This window comes from Sander lucioperca, chromosome 18, assembly GCF_008315115.2.
Source record: "Sander lucioperca isolate FBNREF2018 chromosome 18, SLUC_FBN_1.2, whole genome shotgun sequence".
Lineage (NCBI taxonomy): Eukaryota > Metazoa > Chordata > Actinopteri > Perciformes > Percidae > Sander > Sander lucioperca.
Genome location: NC_050190.1, coordinates 4,329,302 through 4,342,422, shown reverse-complemented (window position 1 = coordinate 4,342,422; position 13,121 = coordinate 4,329,302). Strand labels below are relative to the sequence as shown.

Sequence of the window (13,121 nt, the reverse complement as noted above, 5' to 3'; positions counted from 1 at the left end):
TGCAAACAGTTCAGAAGCCGGAAGTTTCCAGAGAGTGGAAGTTCTCCCTTATTAGACATTTTCTGCCTCCACCAAGGAGGTTATGTTTTTGGTTCAGTTTTTCAGGAGTATTACAAAAAAAAACTACTGACGCCATTTTCATGCAACTTGGTGGAAGGGTGCAGCATGGGCCAAGGAAGAACCCATTACATTTTGGAGCGGAGCTGAATCACGGGGCGGATACACACATTATTTTTCACTTACGTTAGCACTGCGAGATAGGGCGTTTGTGCTGCATTCATGTGGTGTCTGAATTAAAGGAAAAATGACTTCCCGACTGGGAAAATTCACGCTGTATTAACATTGGGAGATAGGACATGCCTTGCCCGAGGTCTGCACTCTCTGAGGGCCCTTCTAGTTGCTTATAAATTTAACTTTCATTTCTAAGTGGAAAGTTATGGTATTTCCTCCTTCTAAAGTAGCATAGTCTCGCTTTAGGATAAATAAAGTATTAGACGCAAAGCTCTTATCACCTATTTGGGAAAAGTACTAATTTTTAAATAGAATAAATAACTGAATAGTGAAATGATCAAAATCCCCAAATGTGTAGGTACATAACAAGATAAAAAATCTGCCCGGTGATAAATCTTGTATCTTCAGTTTGGGGGCTTTCATGCTGAGAGGTTAAGTAGTTAAGGAGTGCATGTTCCTCTACAGATTGTATCAAAAATACATGTTTTATTCAGCTGAAATTAAGCGGGGATTTGGACAGTGTCACCATGCAAGATTTTTCCTTGACAGCATCCATAATCATCTCAAAGTGAATGTAAAATCAGAATCTGCACAACAGCAGTCAGATATATTATGTGGTGTCAGAAGTACTTCAAAGTACCTTAACCTCCTGTGTTGTCCTCCCGAGTAAAAATGTACGTTTCAAAGTTCTTGACGCTTTTTTCAAGGTTTTTGTTTCTTTTTTATGCGCTCTACACTTTTAGCGCTTTTTACCAGTTTTTTTCAGTTATAAAAAGCTGAAATTATAAATTATTTTTCCTAATAGTTCAAATCAGAGGAACATATTGAGAGGATCACAGACTGGTATATGTTAAAGTTTAGTCAGGATACTGTTCTGAAACACCCACAATTAAATGAAAGTACTCGAAGAGCGTTTCAATGGAACCATCCGTGTAATTTTTGTGGAAATTAGCTTGAAAGAAACCCAAATTTCTGATATAGAAACTTTGAAAACAGGTCAAATTTGACGTGAGGACAACAGGAGGGTTAAGTACAGTAAAAGTACCTTCTCAGGCTTAAAGGTTTTTATGAAATGGAGACCTAAATACGACCACAACTCTGATCACAGATCTGTTTGTGTTGGTGGTCTTGCCTCTACTGAGCATCGACTTCAGCTCGTATTTTACCACCTTCTAGCTTCACTCCCTCGTGCGTCTCCCTCCCCCGCCTCCTCTGTGCTCTGTGACCGCAGCAGAAGGCGTCACTCATCTCCTCATGAGAGCAGCCATTGACTTCAGTTTGACTCCCCGGCTCTAAGAGTGTGTGTGTGTGTGGGGGGGGGGGGGGACCCTGTCTCAAAAAACCATTTGCCAGTGTCGAGCGGGCTGCCTGGTCCATGTTACCATGCAACTGCAAAAAGCACACACAGGCATAATATTTACACTGTTACATTATTTTCCGCATGCGCCTCCAAGAGAGAGAGATTGAAGGAGTGTATACTGTAAGACAGAGGGGAGGAGAAGGAGGGGAGGAGAGTGTGATCCTCAATATATACGTCCTGTGAATGGCTGGCCTCCTACCCAAACGTGTGGGGTTAAACGTTTGTGAAAACACTAAGCCCTCTCTGGGTCGGCACATTTTCCTACGCAGGTGATGTTAAGTGTTCCACCCTGAAAAGCCTCTTTGTTGACATCACTCACTCCCCGTCTTTTAGTGATTCTGACCTCTCTCGGAGGAGTTCACTCCACGCTCGTGTCGCTGCAATGAGCACAGCATCGGCGCCTGCGCCGCATGTTTCCACTTAAGCTTGCAGAGGTCGTCCCTCTTGGCCCGTGCCCATCGATGCGTAGCAGCTTCTCTGTTCTCGCCTCGCCGTGCCGGGCCGGGTTGTGCTGTGCTGTGCCGTGCTGCTCACTCTGCCTCAGAACAGCTTCTGAATCTGTCAAGTTAGTATCTGTCTGCGGCCACACCTGGTTTGAATTACTACAGTATGCAAAATTTACCCTGCGACTCGTCTCCGGGGAAGGATTGCTCTTGACTGGCACAGTGGAACCAATTTCAGAGGTGCAACAAAAGAAGAAAGAAAAAGAAATCCTGCCTGCCTCTACTGCAGAGAGAGAAGGAAATGATTTTAAGAGACTTTACTGAGCGTTCTCTTATGAAAATAATCCCACATGGAATGCTCTTTATATCAATGAGTTGAAATTACTTCTTTTTTTTTTCCTTTCCTTTATTTAAAAAGGGACAACGCACATTAATCAACATGACTCCAGCATGTAAATGTGCCATATAATTTCTATTTGCAGTCCCCAGCAGGTTGATAGCTGATCCGTTTTCAAACTTTCTATATCACAACTTTTGGGTTTCTTTCAACCAAATTGCCCCAAAAGTAACACGGATGGTTCCATGAAACACTCTTCACAAGTAAATTACTTTCATTGAATTTTAGGTGTTAGATGTTGTTATTTAATTTTATAGCATTATTCTGACTAAACTTGGACAGTCTGTGATTATCCATCAACATCCAACATAATTCATACTTTCTCCGCTTTTTTAACTCAAAAGTACGATATCATTTCATATAGGCTACATGAGGTTTATTGACCATAAATTCCAAAAATGAGTGTGAAAATAGTGGTAATAAGTTGTTGTTAGTGCTAGTGGTGGAGGAAAAAGTGCCAAAAACGTCAAAAAATGCTATGATAACGTTGAAAAAAACGTTGAAAACAGACAAAATCGTTTAAAGAAGTGGCAAAATAAGTGACAAAAGTTTCAAAGAAAGTGTTAATTTGGACCCCGAAGGACAACACAAGGGTTAAAAGAAAACATTAGATAAGCTACAAATATACAGCACATACGCATAAAACAAGAACACATAAGCATGGACTAAAAGTAAAATGACACAACCACAGCTGATTAATTACAGCTGGCTGTCAGGGGCTATTTATGGCATTCTGTTTTTTAAAACTCTTGCCATCATTTTTCAGCAACTTGTTAAGCAGTCGTGCACCCTGAGAATCACTAAGTATGTCCCTTCACATTTGTTCAGAGTCAAAAACATCCAAAGTCTGCAGCAGACACCTAATCAGACTGCTCTCTGCTCCTCAATCCTTACCATCGGGTTGTACTTTGTGCTGTGGGCACACAGAGCCGTTTCCCATCAGGACGTGGGCACCGTGTCAAAAGTCACGTCTGTTCTGCGTCAAACAGAATGCAATTAATACCAGGAGGTTAAAGTTGCACTACCATTTTTTAAATGTTTGTTCAAAAGGGTTTGCACCTCGGTAAACATCAGCGCACACTGCACGCTCTGTTTTACCAACCTGGCTGCTCTGTGATGTTTTATTTCAAGGGTTAGGGTTAGGTGAAAGTGAAAGGATGATATATGAAGTCCGGAGATATATACAGTAGATAAACGTGACTTGATAGTGTATGCCTTAATAAGTGGAAATATACTGAATGAGCACTTGTCTCTCAGGCCTGAACATAAGACACCAAACTCCCCGTGAGATTTCTTGAAAAGGGCTCATTATTCTCACAAATGTCGATGTGTTGTAATGACACATCATGACGGTTGTGTTCTGTCCCCCCCCCCCTCCCCCAGTTGAGACACCAACAGTGGAGTCTGGTGATGGAGAGCGCCGTGCCGTCAGACCGGGGAAACTACACCTGTGTGGTGCAGAACAAGTACGGCTCCATCACCCACACCTACCAGCTGGATGTGCTAGGTAAACAACAGAAAAACGTTTGCTCTCACTTCTGCTTAATTCTGTTGAAACAACCAGTACATTAACATGCACCAGGAGCTGTTGATGTGAAAAATATTTTTTAAGACTCCCGTACAGTACGTCTACATTTTCCTGCAGCACATCATTCCCATGCATGGCTTGTGCTAATAAGTCCCTGCTTTCTGTCTCAGAGCGTTCCCCCCACAGGCCCATCCTCCAGGCAGGCCTGCCAGCCAATCAGACGGTCGTAGTGGGCAGTGACGTGGAGTTCCACTGTAAGGTGTACAGCGACGCCCAGCCACACATCCAGTGGCTGAAACACATCGAGGTCAACGGCAGCCGCTACGGCCCCGACGGCGTTCCCTACGTCAACATTCTGAAGGTGGGTGTGCAGCCCGCAGCTCTGATGAGTCTACATCGTCATCATCATCATCATTATCAACTTTATTGCCAGTCTCGAGGTCCATTCAGAAGACACAGACATGACATACAACATACATTAAAAAGAGATATACAGAGAAATAAAAACAAAAGAACCAACAATAGTGCATTTCTATAAAAGACAGACTACAGATACATATAGTTTTATTTAGCCCCAAAGGGCAAATTAAGTTTCTACAGTCCACCGAAACATGTGTATATATGTTTCGGTGGACTGTAGAAACTTAATTTGCCCTTTCCATTCACGCTGCCAGTCATCAATGACAGAGGGAGCATAGTCTTGCATTGCCAGACCTTCCTCCACAGCGCTGTCTGGCTAGTCCACACAGCATTCAGGGATGGGAGAAAAACATGCTCTGGTTTATTTCTTGAAACCAATCACAAGAGCAACTGTGCCTCTGTAAAATAGCCTCAGGAAGGAACTTGTTTTGGTATTTTTTTTGGTTTTATACTTCTGGATCTCGCACTTTCCCATGTGCCTTTTTATTGTCTTCCCTCTAGTCCATATCGACAACGTTTCATTTCCCGGGATTGTTGAAGTTCCGATCCCTCATTCCGGCCGGATGTCCGTCACCTTCCTCTTTCTTTGTGTTGGCGTTCTAAACTATGAGGACTATGGTTAACTGCTCCTCAGATCTCTGCAGGGTAAATCCAGACAGCTAGCTAGACTATCTGTCCAATCTGAGTTTTCTGTTGCACGTACACATGTTCCACCAAAACATGTTCCTTCCCGAGGCTATTTGGCAGAGCCACCGTCCCACCTTCGTTGCGTGCGGAGCTTATTACCGCCAAAGACGAACGTGATTGGTTTAAAGAAGTGCAAACAACCCAGAGCGTGTTTTTTCCCTCCTATCCAGGAGTGTATGCTCTGGTTGCCAGACCTTCCTCCACAGCGCCGTGGAGATAAGGCCTGGCAATGCTGATACGTGTTTTTGGTTCAATCTGCTCACATGTTCTGTTCTGTACGCGTTGTTGTCTGCAGCCTTTATGGTTGCTCTGACGCTGCATCTTATCGCTCTTTAACCCTTGTGTTGTCTTCCCGTCCACCATGAAAAAAAATCTTTCATTGTTTAAGTTGCTTTTTTCAAAGTTTTTTTTTTTGTCAACATTTTTGTGTGGGGTTTTTTTCAACGCTTTGGTCACTTTTTTTCAACATATGTATGGCTTTTCCCCGACGTTTTTGTAACTTTTTCAATGTTTTGGGCACTGTTTTTTTTTACGTTTTTGGCGCTTTTTCTAAAGTTTGTAGGTCTTTCAGTGTTTTTGACAGTTTTTTCATTATTTTATTTTACAATTTCAGCGCTTATTTCGACGTCCCATATTTTCTGTTATAAAAAAAACTTTGAAAACGGGTCAAATTTGACCCAAGGACAACATGAGGGTTAAAAAAAGTATTTCTCAAACACAAGCACTCCTCCTCTTGAACTAAAGATGAAATAAACGCAGCGGGGGAAGGCGTTATATAGTTTTAGGAGGGTTTGCTGCTGTTAAAGAGAAAGTCCTGGAGGAGTCATCACCTCCCCACGGCAGCGTTGGCATTCAAGAATAGAAAGCATTCCTCACCGAGGAGGACAACACCCTAACCCACTGTGAGCCGTGTTTTTTTTATATATATTTGGGGTGAAGAGAGGAAGACTTCCATCGAAGAAAAAAAACAAAAAACGAGAAGGCCTTTTGCTTTCTTATTTGGCCTCTCCCTTTTCTTTTTTCTGCCTCTAGAGAGAGCGAGGGAATAAAACAAACATCTGGTTTGGACTAAGTTAACTGCCGTGGTGGCGGCAGCGCAGGGAGAGAGACGGGCTGTGTTAACCGCCGCTGCCGTCACATGTGCTGCGTCGCGTGGTTTAAAGAGGAGGAGGAGGAGGAGAGAGGAAAGAGAGAAGAGGCACCCAAAAAAAAAGCCATGGAAAAAATGAGTGGAGGAACACAAGCAAGGGCAAAGTCAGCAGGGAGAGAGAGAGAGAGAGAGAGAGAGAGAGAGAGAGAGAGAATTTGTGACAGAGTGGTGGGTAAAGATGGAGGGCGAGAGACTTGGAGAATAAGTGGGAGGGGGTAAGAGAGACAGAGACAGAAGGGACGAGAAAGAAAGAAAGAAAGAAAGAAATAAAAGGTGAAATTGACACTAGAGAACACAAGAGAAGCTAGAGAGAGACAGAAGTTGCGAGAAAGGGAGGGAGAGAAACAGGAGACAGAAAAAGACATTGGAATCTCAAACATTGCTGGTCATCCTGTTCTTAAGGTGATGGAGGCAAGGGCGTAACTTTGGGTTCAACACTGGGAGGGGAGGGAGGGGGGGGTGTGAGAGCTCCGCTTTTGAGCAAAAATAGAAATTTTGAGCATATCAAACACTTCATTTCCTGCATACTGGTGATTTCTTTTCTGCAGCAATGTGTGCCTTTTCTGCATTAAGTTACGGCGCAAATGTCTTTATTTATGTGAAGGGTTGTGACCCCCCCCATCGCCCTGTAAATTAAGCCTATGGACGGAGGTCTACTTTGTTCAGCAGGGAGTTGAAAAATAATGATATCAAGGTAGAGGAGTCTTTCTCTGCAGCTGCCTGCATGGATGGTGGGTTCTTTTTGCAGTAATTAATTATCTTTGTGAGCACGAGGGACGCTCATCGCCCCAGCGTCTCACTGATGGATCCTGTAACGAGCTTTATCATTTTTTTCATTTTATTTTTTTCATCATTTATTAGATAGAAAATAGAATAGATTTTTACCATGAACAGTTGGCATGACAGGACAAATTTAGGGGAAACTGATTGTCTGAGGATTATTGTGGTTTTACTAGGAGGCTTTCCTCTTTTGCAACAAAAAAATTAAACACGATGTGACATTAAAGGAACTGTCACGATTTAAAGGAATATTTTGTAATATCTTTCTTCAGTTTCTTGCCATAAACTAGATGAGAAGATTGACCCCGCCGCTCTCATATCTGTACAGTAAATATGAAGCTACAGCGGACAGCTTCTTAGCTTAGCATAACGACTGGAAACCGCTAGCCTGGCTCTGTCTAAAGGTACCAGCTAACTGCCCTAAATGTTGAACTACTCCTTTAAAAACACAGCACATTTCATGATTTATTAAAACTGCGTGAAACAGCCATTAATTGCTGTTTTCTTTGTGCATAAGAAGTGACAATTAAGGAACGGATTTATTACAGCGTTCCAAGAAGACGGAACAAGACGACCCTATCTCTCTGTTTGTTTAACCTTTTGCGCGCTGTAGCGTTCCCACAAATGTAACGGCGCGTGGCTTCAGACGTCAGCCACGTTGGAGGTGTCACACAAATGTTTCGAGATCCGATTGCCGTCGCGACTTTTACAGAAAAGTGACTCCTGTAACGCGATCGCAGTGTGTAAAATGTCCAGCACCTTTTAGGAACGAGGTGCATGTCTGATATAGAGTGAGAGAAAGAGAGGAGGGAGAAAGAGGAGGAGAGAGACAGGCCAACAGAAAGAAAGAGAGAGGGGGGGGGGGGGTAAAGCAAGCCTGTCAGCCCAGACCGCGGCTCCACGCTCTATTTTAGACTACCACATAATTGAAACAGTATTTGCTGAGATCTGTGTGTGCCTCTCTCTCTCTCTCTCTCTCTCTCTCTCTCTCTCTCTCTCTCTGGCCCCACCACAGTTCATTCAGCCTCTCTGCCACATCTCCTGTGTGGCATATACTGTAGGAGTTAAATACAGCTGAGGCTGGGAGGAGGGGGGTCATGCAAGATCTTTTTTTTTTTTTTGAGAAATGCCTGAATTGCTCTTTTGATGCCTGGAAAAAGAGTTAACGATGAGCGACTCGGCACGGCGTGGAGAGAGAGAGAGAGAGAGAGAGAGAGAGAGAGAGAGAGAGAGAGAGAGAGAGGTGTCTGGAGCCGAGCCCGGGATGTTCATTAAGCAAACCGTAAAACATGATATGTTTTCTCCTTTATGCGCTTTGCCCGTTTTAATTATTCATCTGCCAGAGAGCCTGTCTCAAGCAATGTGTGTATGTGAGCACGTGTTAGTGTGTGTTTATGTATGCACGCAGCGCACACACACTTTGAGATGATTGACATGCTGAAATGCCTTTAATCTACCAATAGACAGCTTGTCTTACGATGTTTTCGTGTGCGTATGTGTTTATGATCTTACAGGTTTGATGTTGTAATGCTTTTAATCTCACAAACAGACAGCCTGCTTCACTGTGTGTTTGTGTGTGCGTGTGTGTGTGTGTGTGTGTGTGTGTGGTCGTGTGTGTGTGTGTTTGCATGTATGTTCTGTACATGCTACAGGCCTCACTGTGCCTCTCGATTTTCCCTTCACAGAGTGTTGTCAGTAAACACACTGAGGCCCACAGTAAGTTGAAACTGTCCAACGTGACAGAGAAAAACGCTGGGAAGTACTGGTGTCGCGCCTCCAACTTTGTAGGCAAGTCAGAAAACGCTTTCTGGCTTAAGATACACAAACCAGGTAAATCCTGAGCTCCGAGCGGCTGCCGCCGTCACCACATTTGATCCTCTGCTGTGTCTTCTCATCTCTGGCGGGCTCCTCTTGGTTGCGGGTTTGATTGGCTCACTGGCTTCCTAATAGGACCACACACACACACACACACACACACACACACACACACACACACACACATTCCTCTGCTAGAATTTAAGTTACAATGCTCACATTCTGTTAGCTAGTAGCTATCATCCATTTTAACGCCCAGTGCCACTTTGTCTTCCTCCCCGATCAATGACAAAGGATCTGCTTTGCTCTGGTGTCAGGTAAACCGTTCGCTGGTTTAATTTAAACTCACGTGTGTTGTACAGTAGCAGCAGCCGAGAGAAAACTCTAACTCTTCCTGCAACGTCTTATCAATAATCTTATCAAGTCAATTTTTGTCTATTACTGAGCGCTAAAAACAAGTGATAAAAACTGACATTGCAGTAAGAATATTTCAACCTGTTTTTAAGATAATGCAACATGTCTCAATAATCTTCTACATCGCTATCTTGAAAGAAGACAGAATAAAGCAGACTGCCGTACTAGAATCAATCACTTTTTCACTTAGAACGTAGAACTTAATACTACTAATAATAAAAGAGATGTTTTGTTTCTGGGATGCGTGTGGTTTTAGATTGAACCAGCAGGCTGCTTTGGCAGCGTGGTGAAGGTGCTGCTTGGGTGTTTTTCAGGTGTTGGTGTCGGTGCTGTCAGCCAAATATAACAGCACTGCTGACTCTTTCAGATCCTCCTGTCCTTTCCTCCAGCAGGCGGTTATTTGGTGTTTCCTCTAAGAAGCTTTTGGGCTCATAATATCTCTCTCTCTCTCTCTCTCTCTCTCTCTTTCTTTCCTCCCTCCTCCATCTTTCCCCCTCTCATCCTCCACAGACGGCAGGTATTAATACTACAGATAAGGAGCTAGAGATTCTCTTCTTGACCAATGTGTCTTTTGAGGATGCGGGCGAATACACTTGTCTGGCAGGGAACTCTATCGGCTTTGCTTACCACTCTGCCTGGCTGACGGTGCTTCCAGGTACATTCCTTTTCTCTCTGCGCGTCTGTGGACTTTTGTCAGCCATTTCTTCCATCACAAATGTTATACACGCCATCAAACTACGATTGCATCTGTACTGTTTTTTGCTCAGTAGCACATCTTTGACTTCTTTTTCAAACCAAATTATTGCACATGAGCAGAGATTGTTACTTGTTAACGCGTTTTAAAGGATGATTCCGGCGCAAAACGAACCTAGGGGTTAATAACAGATGTGTACCCACTCTGTCGTTCTCTTGGACATGTTTTCATGCTAATCGAATGTGTTTGTAGCTTGAAACAAGCTAGTGCGGACCGCTGATTAGCTTACAACGCTAGTATTGGGGGTCAGGGAAAGTAAAAACAAATCGCTATTTATACCACTAAAAAGGGTCAAAATATCACCACACTTCAACGGTAGCATATTGAAGGTCCCTACATGTTAACCGAAGCATTGAGAACTTTGTAAGTGTACAGACAGTTTATTAAAAAGATAGTTTAGAAAGACAGTAGCTCCCAAGACGGCGGCAGCCTGTATACGCGACTGTCTTTATAATCTATCTTTTTAATAAACTGTCTGTACACTTACAAAGTTCTCAGTGCTTTGGTTAACATTTATTATTATGCTGCCGTTGAAGTGTGGTGATATTTTGAGCCTTTTTAGTGGTATAAATAGCGATTTCTTTTTAATTTCCCTGTGCCCCGAACACTAGTGTTAGCGCTAGCTTGTTTCAAGCTACAAACACATTCGATTAGCATGACAACATGTCCCAGAGAGCGATCGAGTGGGTACACATCTGTTATTAACCCCTAGGTTCGTTTTGCGCCGGAATTGTCCTTTAAGTGTTGCAACTTATGTCATGGCCCCTTTAATTGGACGATCTGAACGTGCAATCCAGCCCCCGTTGTAAGACACTTTTTAATCAGCGCAAATTGTTTGACTAAATGTCTCAAGGCTACGAGGCACAAAGTACAATCTCCCCCGGGAGAAACATATCGCAGGTGCAATTACCTGCTGCAGGGATAAAACTACAAGCTGATTACATGTGATCTGTTTCTTCTTTTGATTTATAGATGTTATTCCATAGAAAAGTGCTTCTTACAATCTGTTCAGGTAAAACGTGCTACTGAGCAAAGCAATATTCATCGTTAATTATGAAGAAGAAATATTTTCAGTGAGATTAGGGGTGGAAAAGTATGAATAAAGCATCAAAATGATCATGTTTCTCACTAAATTCTTGTGTTTTGACTGACTGATCCCATGTTCGTGACCTCCTCCTCCCAAAGCAGTGAGCCCAGAGAAGGAGGACTACTACGCCGACATCCTCATCTACGTGACGGGTTGCGTGCTCTTCATCCTCGCCGTGGTCATCGTCGTCCTTTGCCGCATGCGGATGACGACGCAGAAGACGCTGCCCACGCCGCCCGTGCAGAAACTGTCGAAGTTCCCCCTCAAGAGACAGGTAACAGAAAGTAGATACAAGATTCGTATGAACACTTTCCCCTCTTTTTCTGTCTCTCTGTGTTTAGTTGAGCTTTATTTAATATACTACCTTTGGTCCAACATTATGCAGACGGAGATGTTCGAGGAGTATAATTTATATATCTGGCCTTTTTTCCCACAAAACTGCATTGAAAACATCATATAACCTGCAAGAAAACAGAAATAATTTCATTCCTGAGGTTTTGGCATAATTATTAAGCATTTTTTTAATTCCTCAACATTTCAGCAAACTCAATTGGCTTTAGACACAAACCTTTGAATTTCAGGGTGTATTCCAGACACAGAAAGTTAAGAAAAATCATGCGTTATCTTTGAAAATCAAGACATTTCAGGAAAGTGTTTTAACACTTTGATTGCATCAAATTCTGTTTTAAATGGGCCCTTTTCTCTAAACTGAACTGCAGCAGAATTATTTTAACAAAACAACCTCAACAGTCAAGGAAGGAGTAACATCAAGGAAGCACCCTGAATGAGTTATGGAGAGTCATGGAAAAATAGTGTCATTTATTTTTGCATCGGTGCCACAATGACAAACCTGCACAACCACGTGCATTTGATATCTGTCTTTTCAACTTCCACAACTTCTAAAAAGAATTGCTCGCAGGACAGGACTCACGCAAGCTGAGAGTATAAATAAATAAATAGAGACAGTTATCGTACGTCTATCCGCTCTCTCGCTGTCCGGCTGTGTTGATGCCGTCGTGCGGACGCTGGAAGGCATCACACTGGTGGCATGTGTTCACATTTATCTTGGAGCAGATTCAGCTCGGGGATATTTATGCCCTCCCGTGACTGTCAGTGTTAGTTTTAGATTTCACTCTGTGTAACGCACACTCGCCCCCTCAACTGTTTGGAGAGAGACATAAAGTGGAGCAGCTGCGTCGCCACAGCCCGCAGTCGGCACAAACTCTTTGCGTCATTGTCTCTCAGGGGTTCGAGGCAGACCTCGGTCAAGGACCGAGTCAAATCATGACCAAGTTCAAACACAACACAGACCAGGACAAGTTCAAGACCAAAATTCAATTTTATTTATAGTGTCAAATCACAACAGGAGTTATCTCAGGACACTTTACAGATAGAGTAGGTATAGACCACACTCTATAATTTACAAAGACCCAACAAGACCCCCCCCCAAGAGCAAGCATTGGGTGCGACAGAAGCGAGGAACAACTTCGGACAGACCCTGGCTCTTAAATAGATCAACACTTTGTGAAATTTGCTTATTTGCTTTCTTGCAGAGCATTAGATGAACAGATTGATACCATTATCATATGCCTGCTGAATATGAAGCTATGATAACAAACCTTTCTTGAGTCGGTTAGGGGTTGGTTATAACTTTAAGTGGATCCAGATCCGAGGATTCTGTTAGATTATCATATATCATTTATAGACAGGATTCTATATCTTAAAGCGGTGTTTCTCAAAGGGCTGCTCGAAAAAAATCGCAATCAGTATACGCATTGACTTGAATTGAATTTAAAAAACAGTAAAACAGTTAAACAAATCGACAGTGGAAACACTGTGAACTGTGAAACTGTGAAATGTCCCTTCATACTTTTCCCGCTCAAACTTTTTTTTCCCTCTCATTCAGAACACCAGACAAAATAAGAGTTTGCTTTACAAAATGTCACATGCAAAATAATCGTTTCTCTCGACTACTCTGTTTTTGTGATCGTTAGGAGCCCAAATCGTAATCACGATTAAAAATGATCGTGAAGGTAGGAATAATTGCACAGCCAT

The 13,121-nt window shown here is 42.8% G+C and overlaps 1 protein-coding gene across 15 annotated transcripts in view; it reads left to right on the top strand.

Moving 5' to 3' along the window:
• fgfr3 (fibroblast growth factor receptor 3) overlaps positions 1 to 13,121 on the top strand; it is a 95,272-nt gene that overhangs the window by 58,245 nt on the left and 23,906 nt on the right. For 3 of the 15 annotated variants that reach the window (XM_035994375.1, XM_031280331.2, XM_031280337.2), the window contains exons 6-9: positions 3,815 to 3,938; positions 4,130 to 4,320; positions 8,682 to 8,826; positions 11,165 to 11,340. In XM_035994375.1, coding sequence (XP_035850268.1) covers positions 3,815 to 3,938; positions 4,130 to 4,320; positions 8,682 to 8,826; positions 11,165 to 11,340 — 636 coding nt within the window. Of the gene's footprint in view, positions 1 to 3,814; positions 3,939 to 4,129; positions 4,321 to 8,681; positions 8,827 to 9,735; positions 9,881 to 11,164; positions 11,347 to 13,121 lie in introns of all 15 variants that reach the window. The other 12 variants (XM_031280332.2, XM_031280329.2, XM_031280336.2 and 9 more) reach the window with 7 other exon arrangements.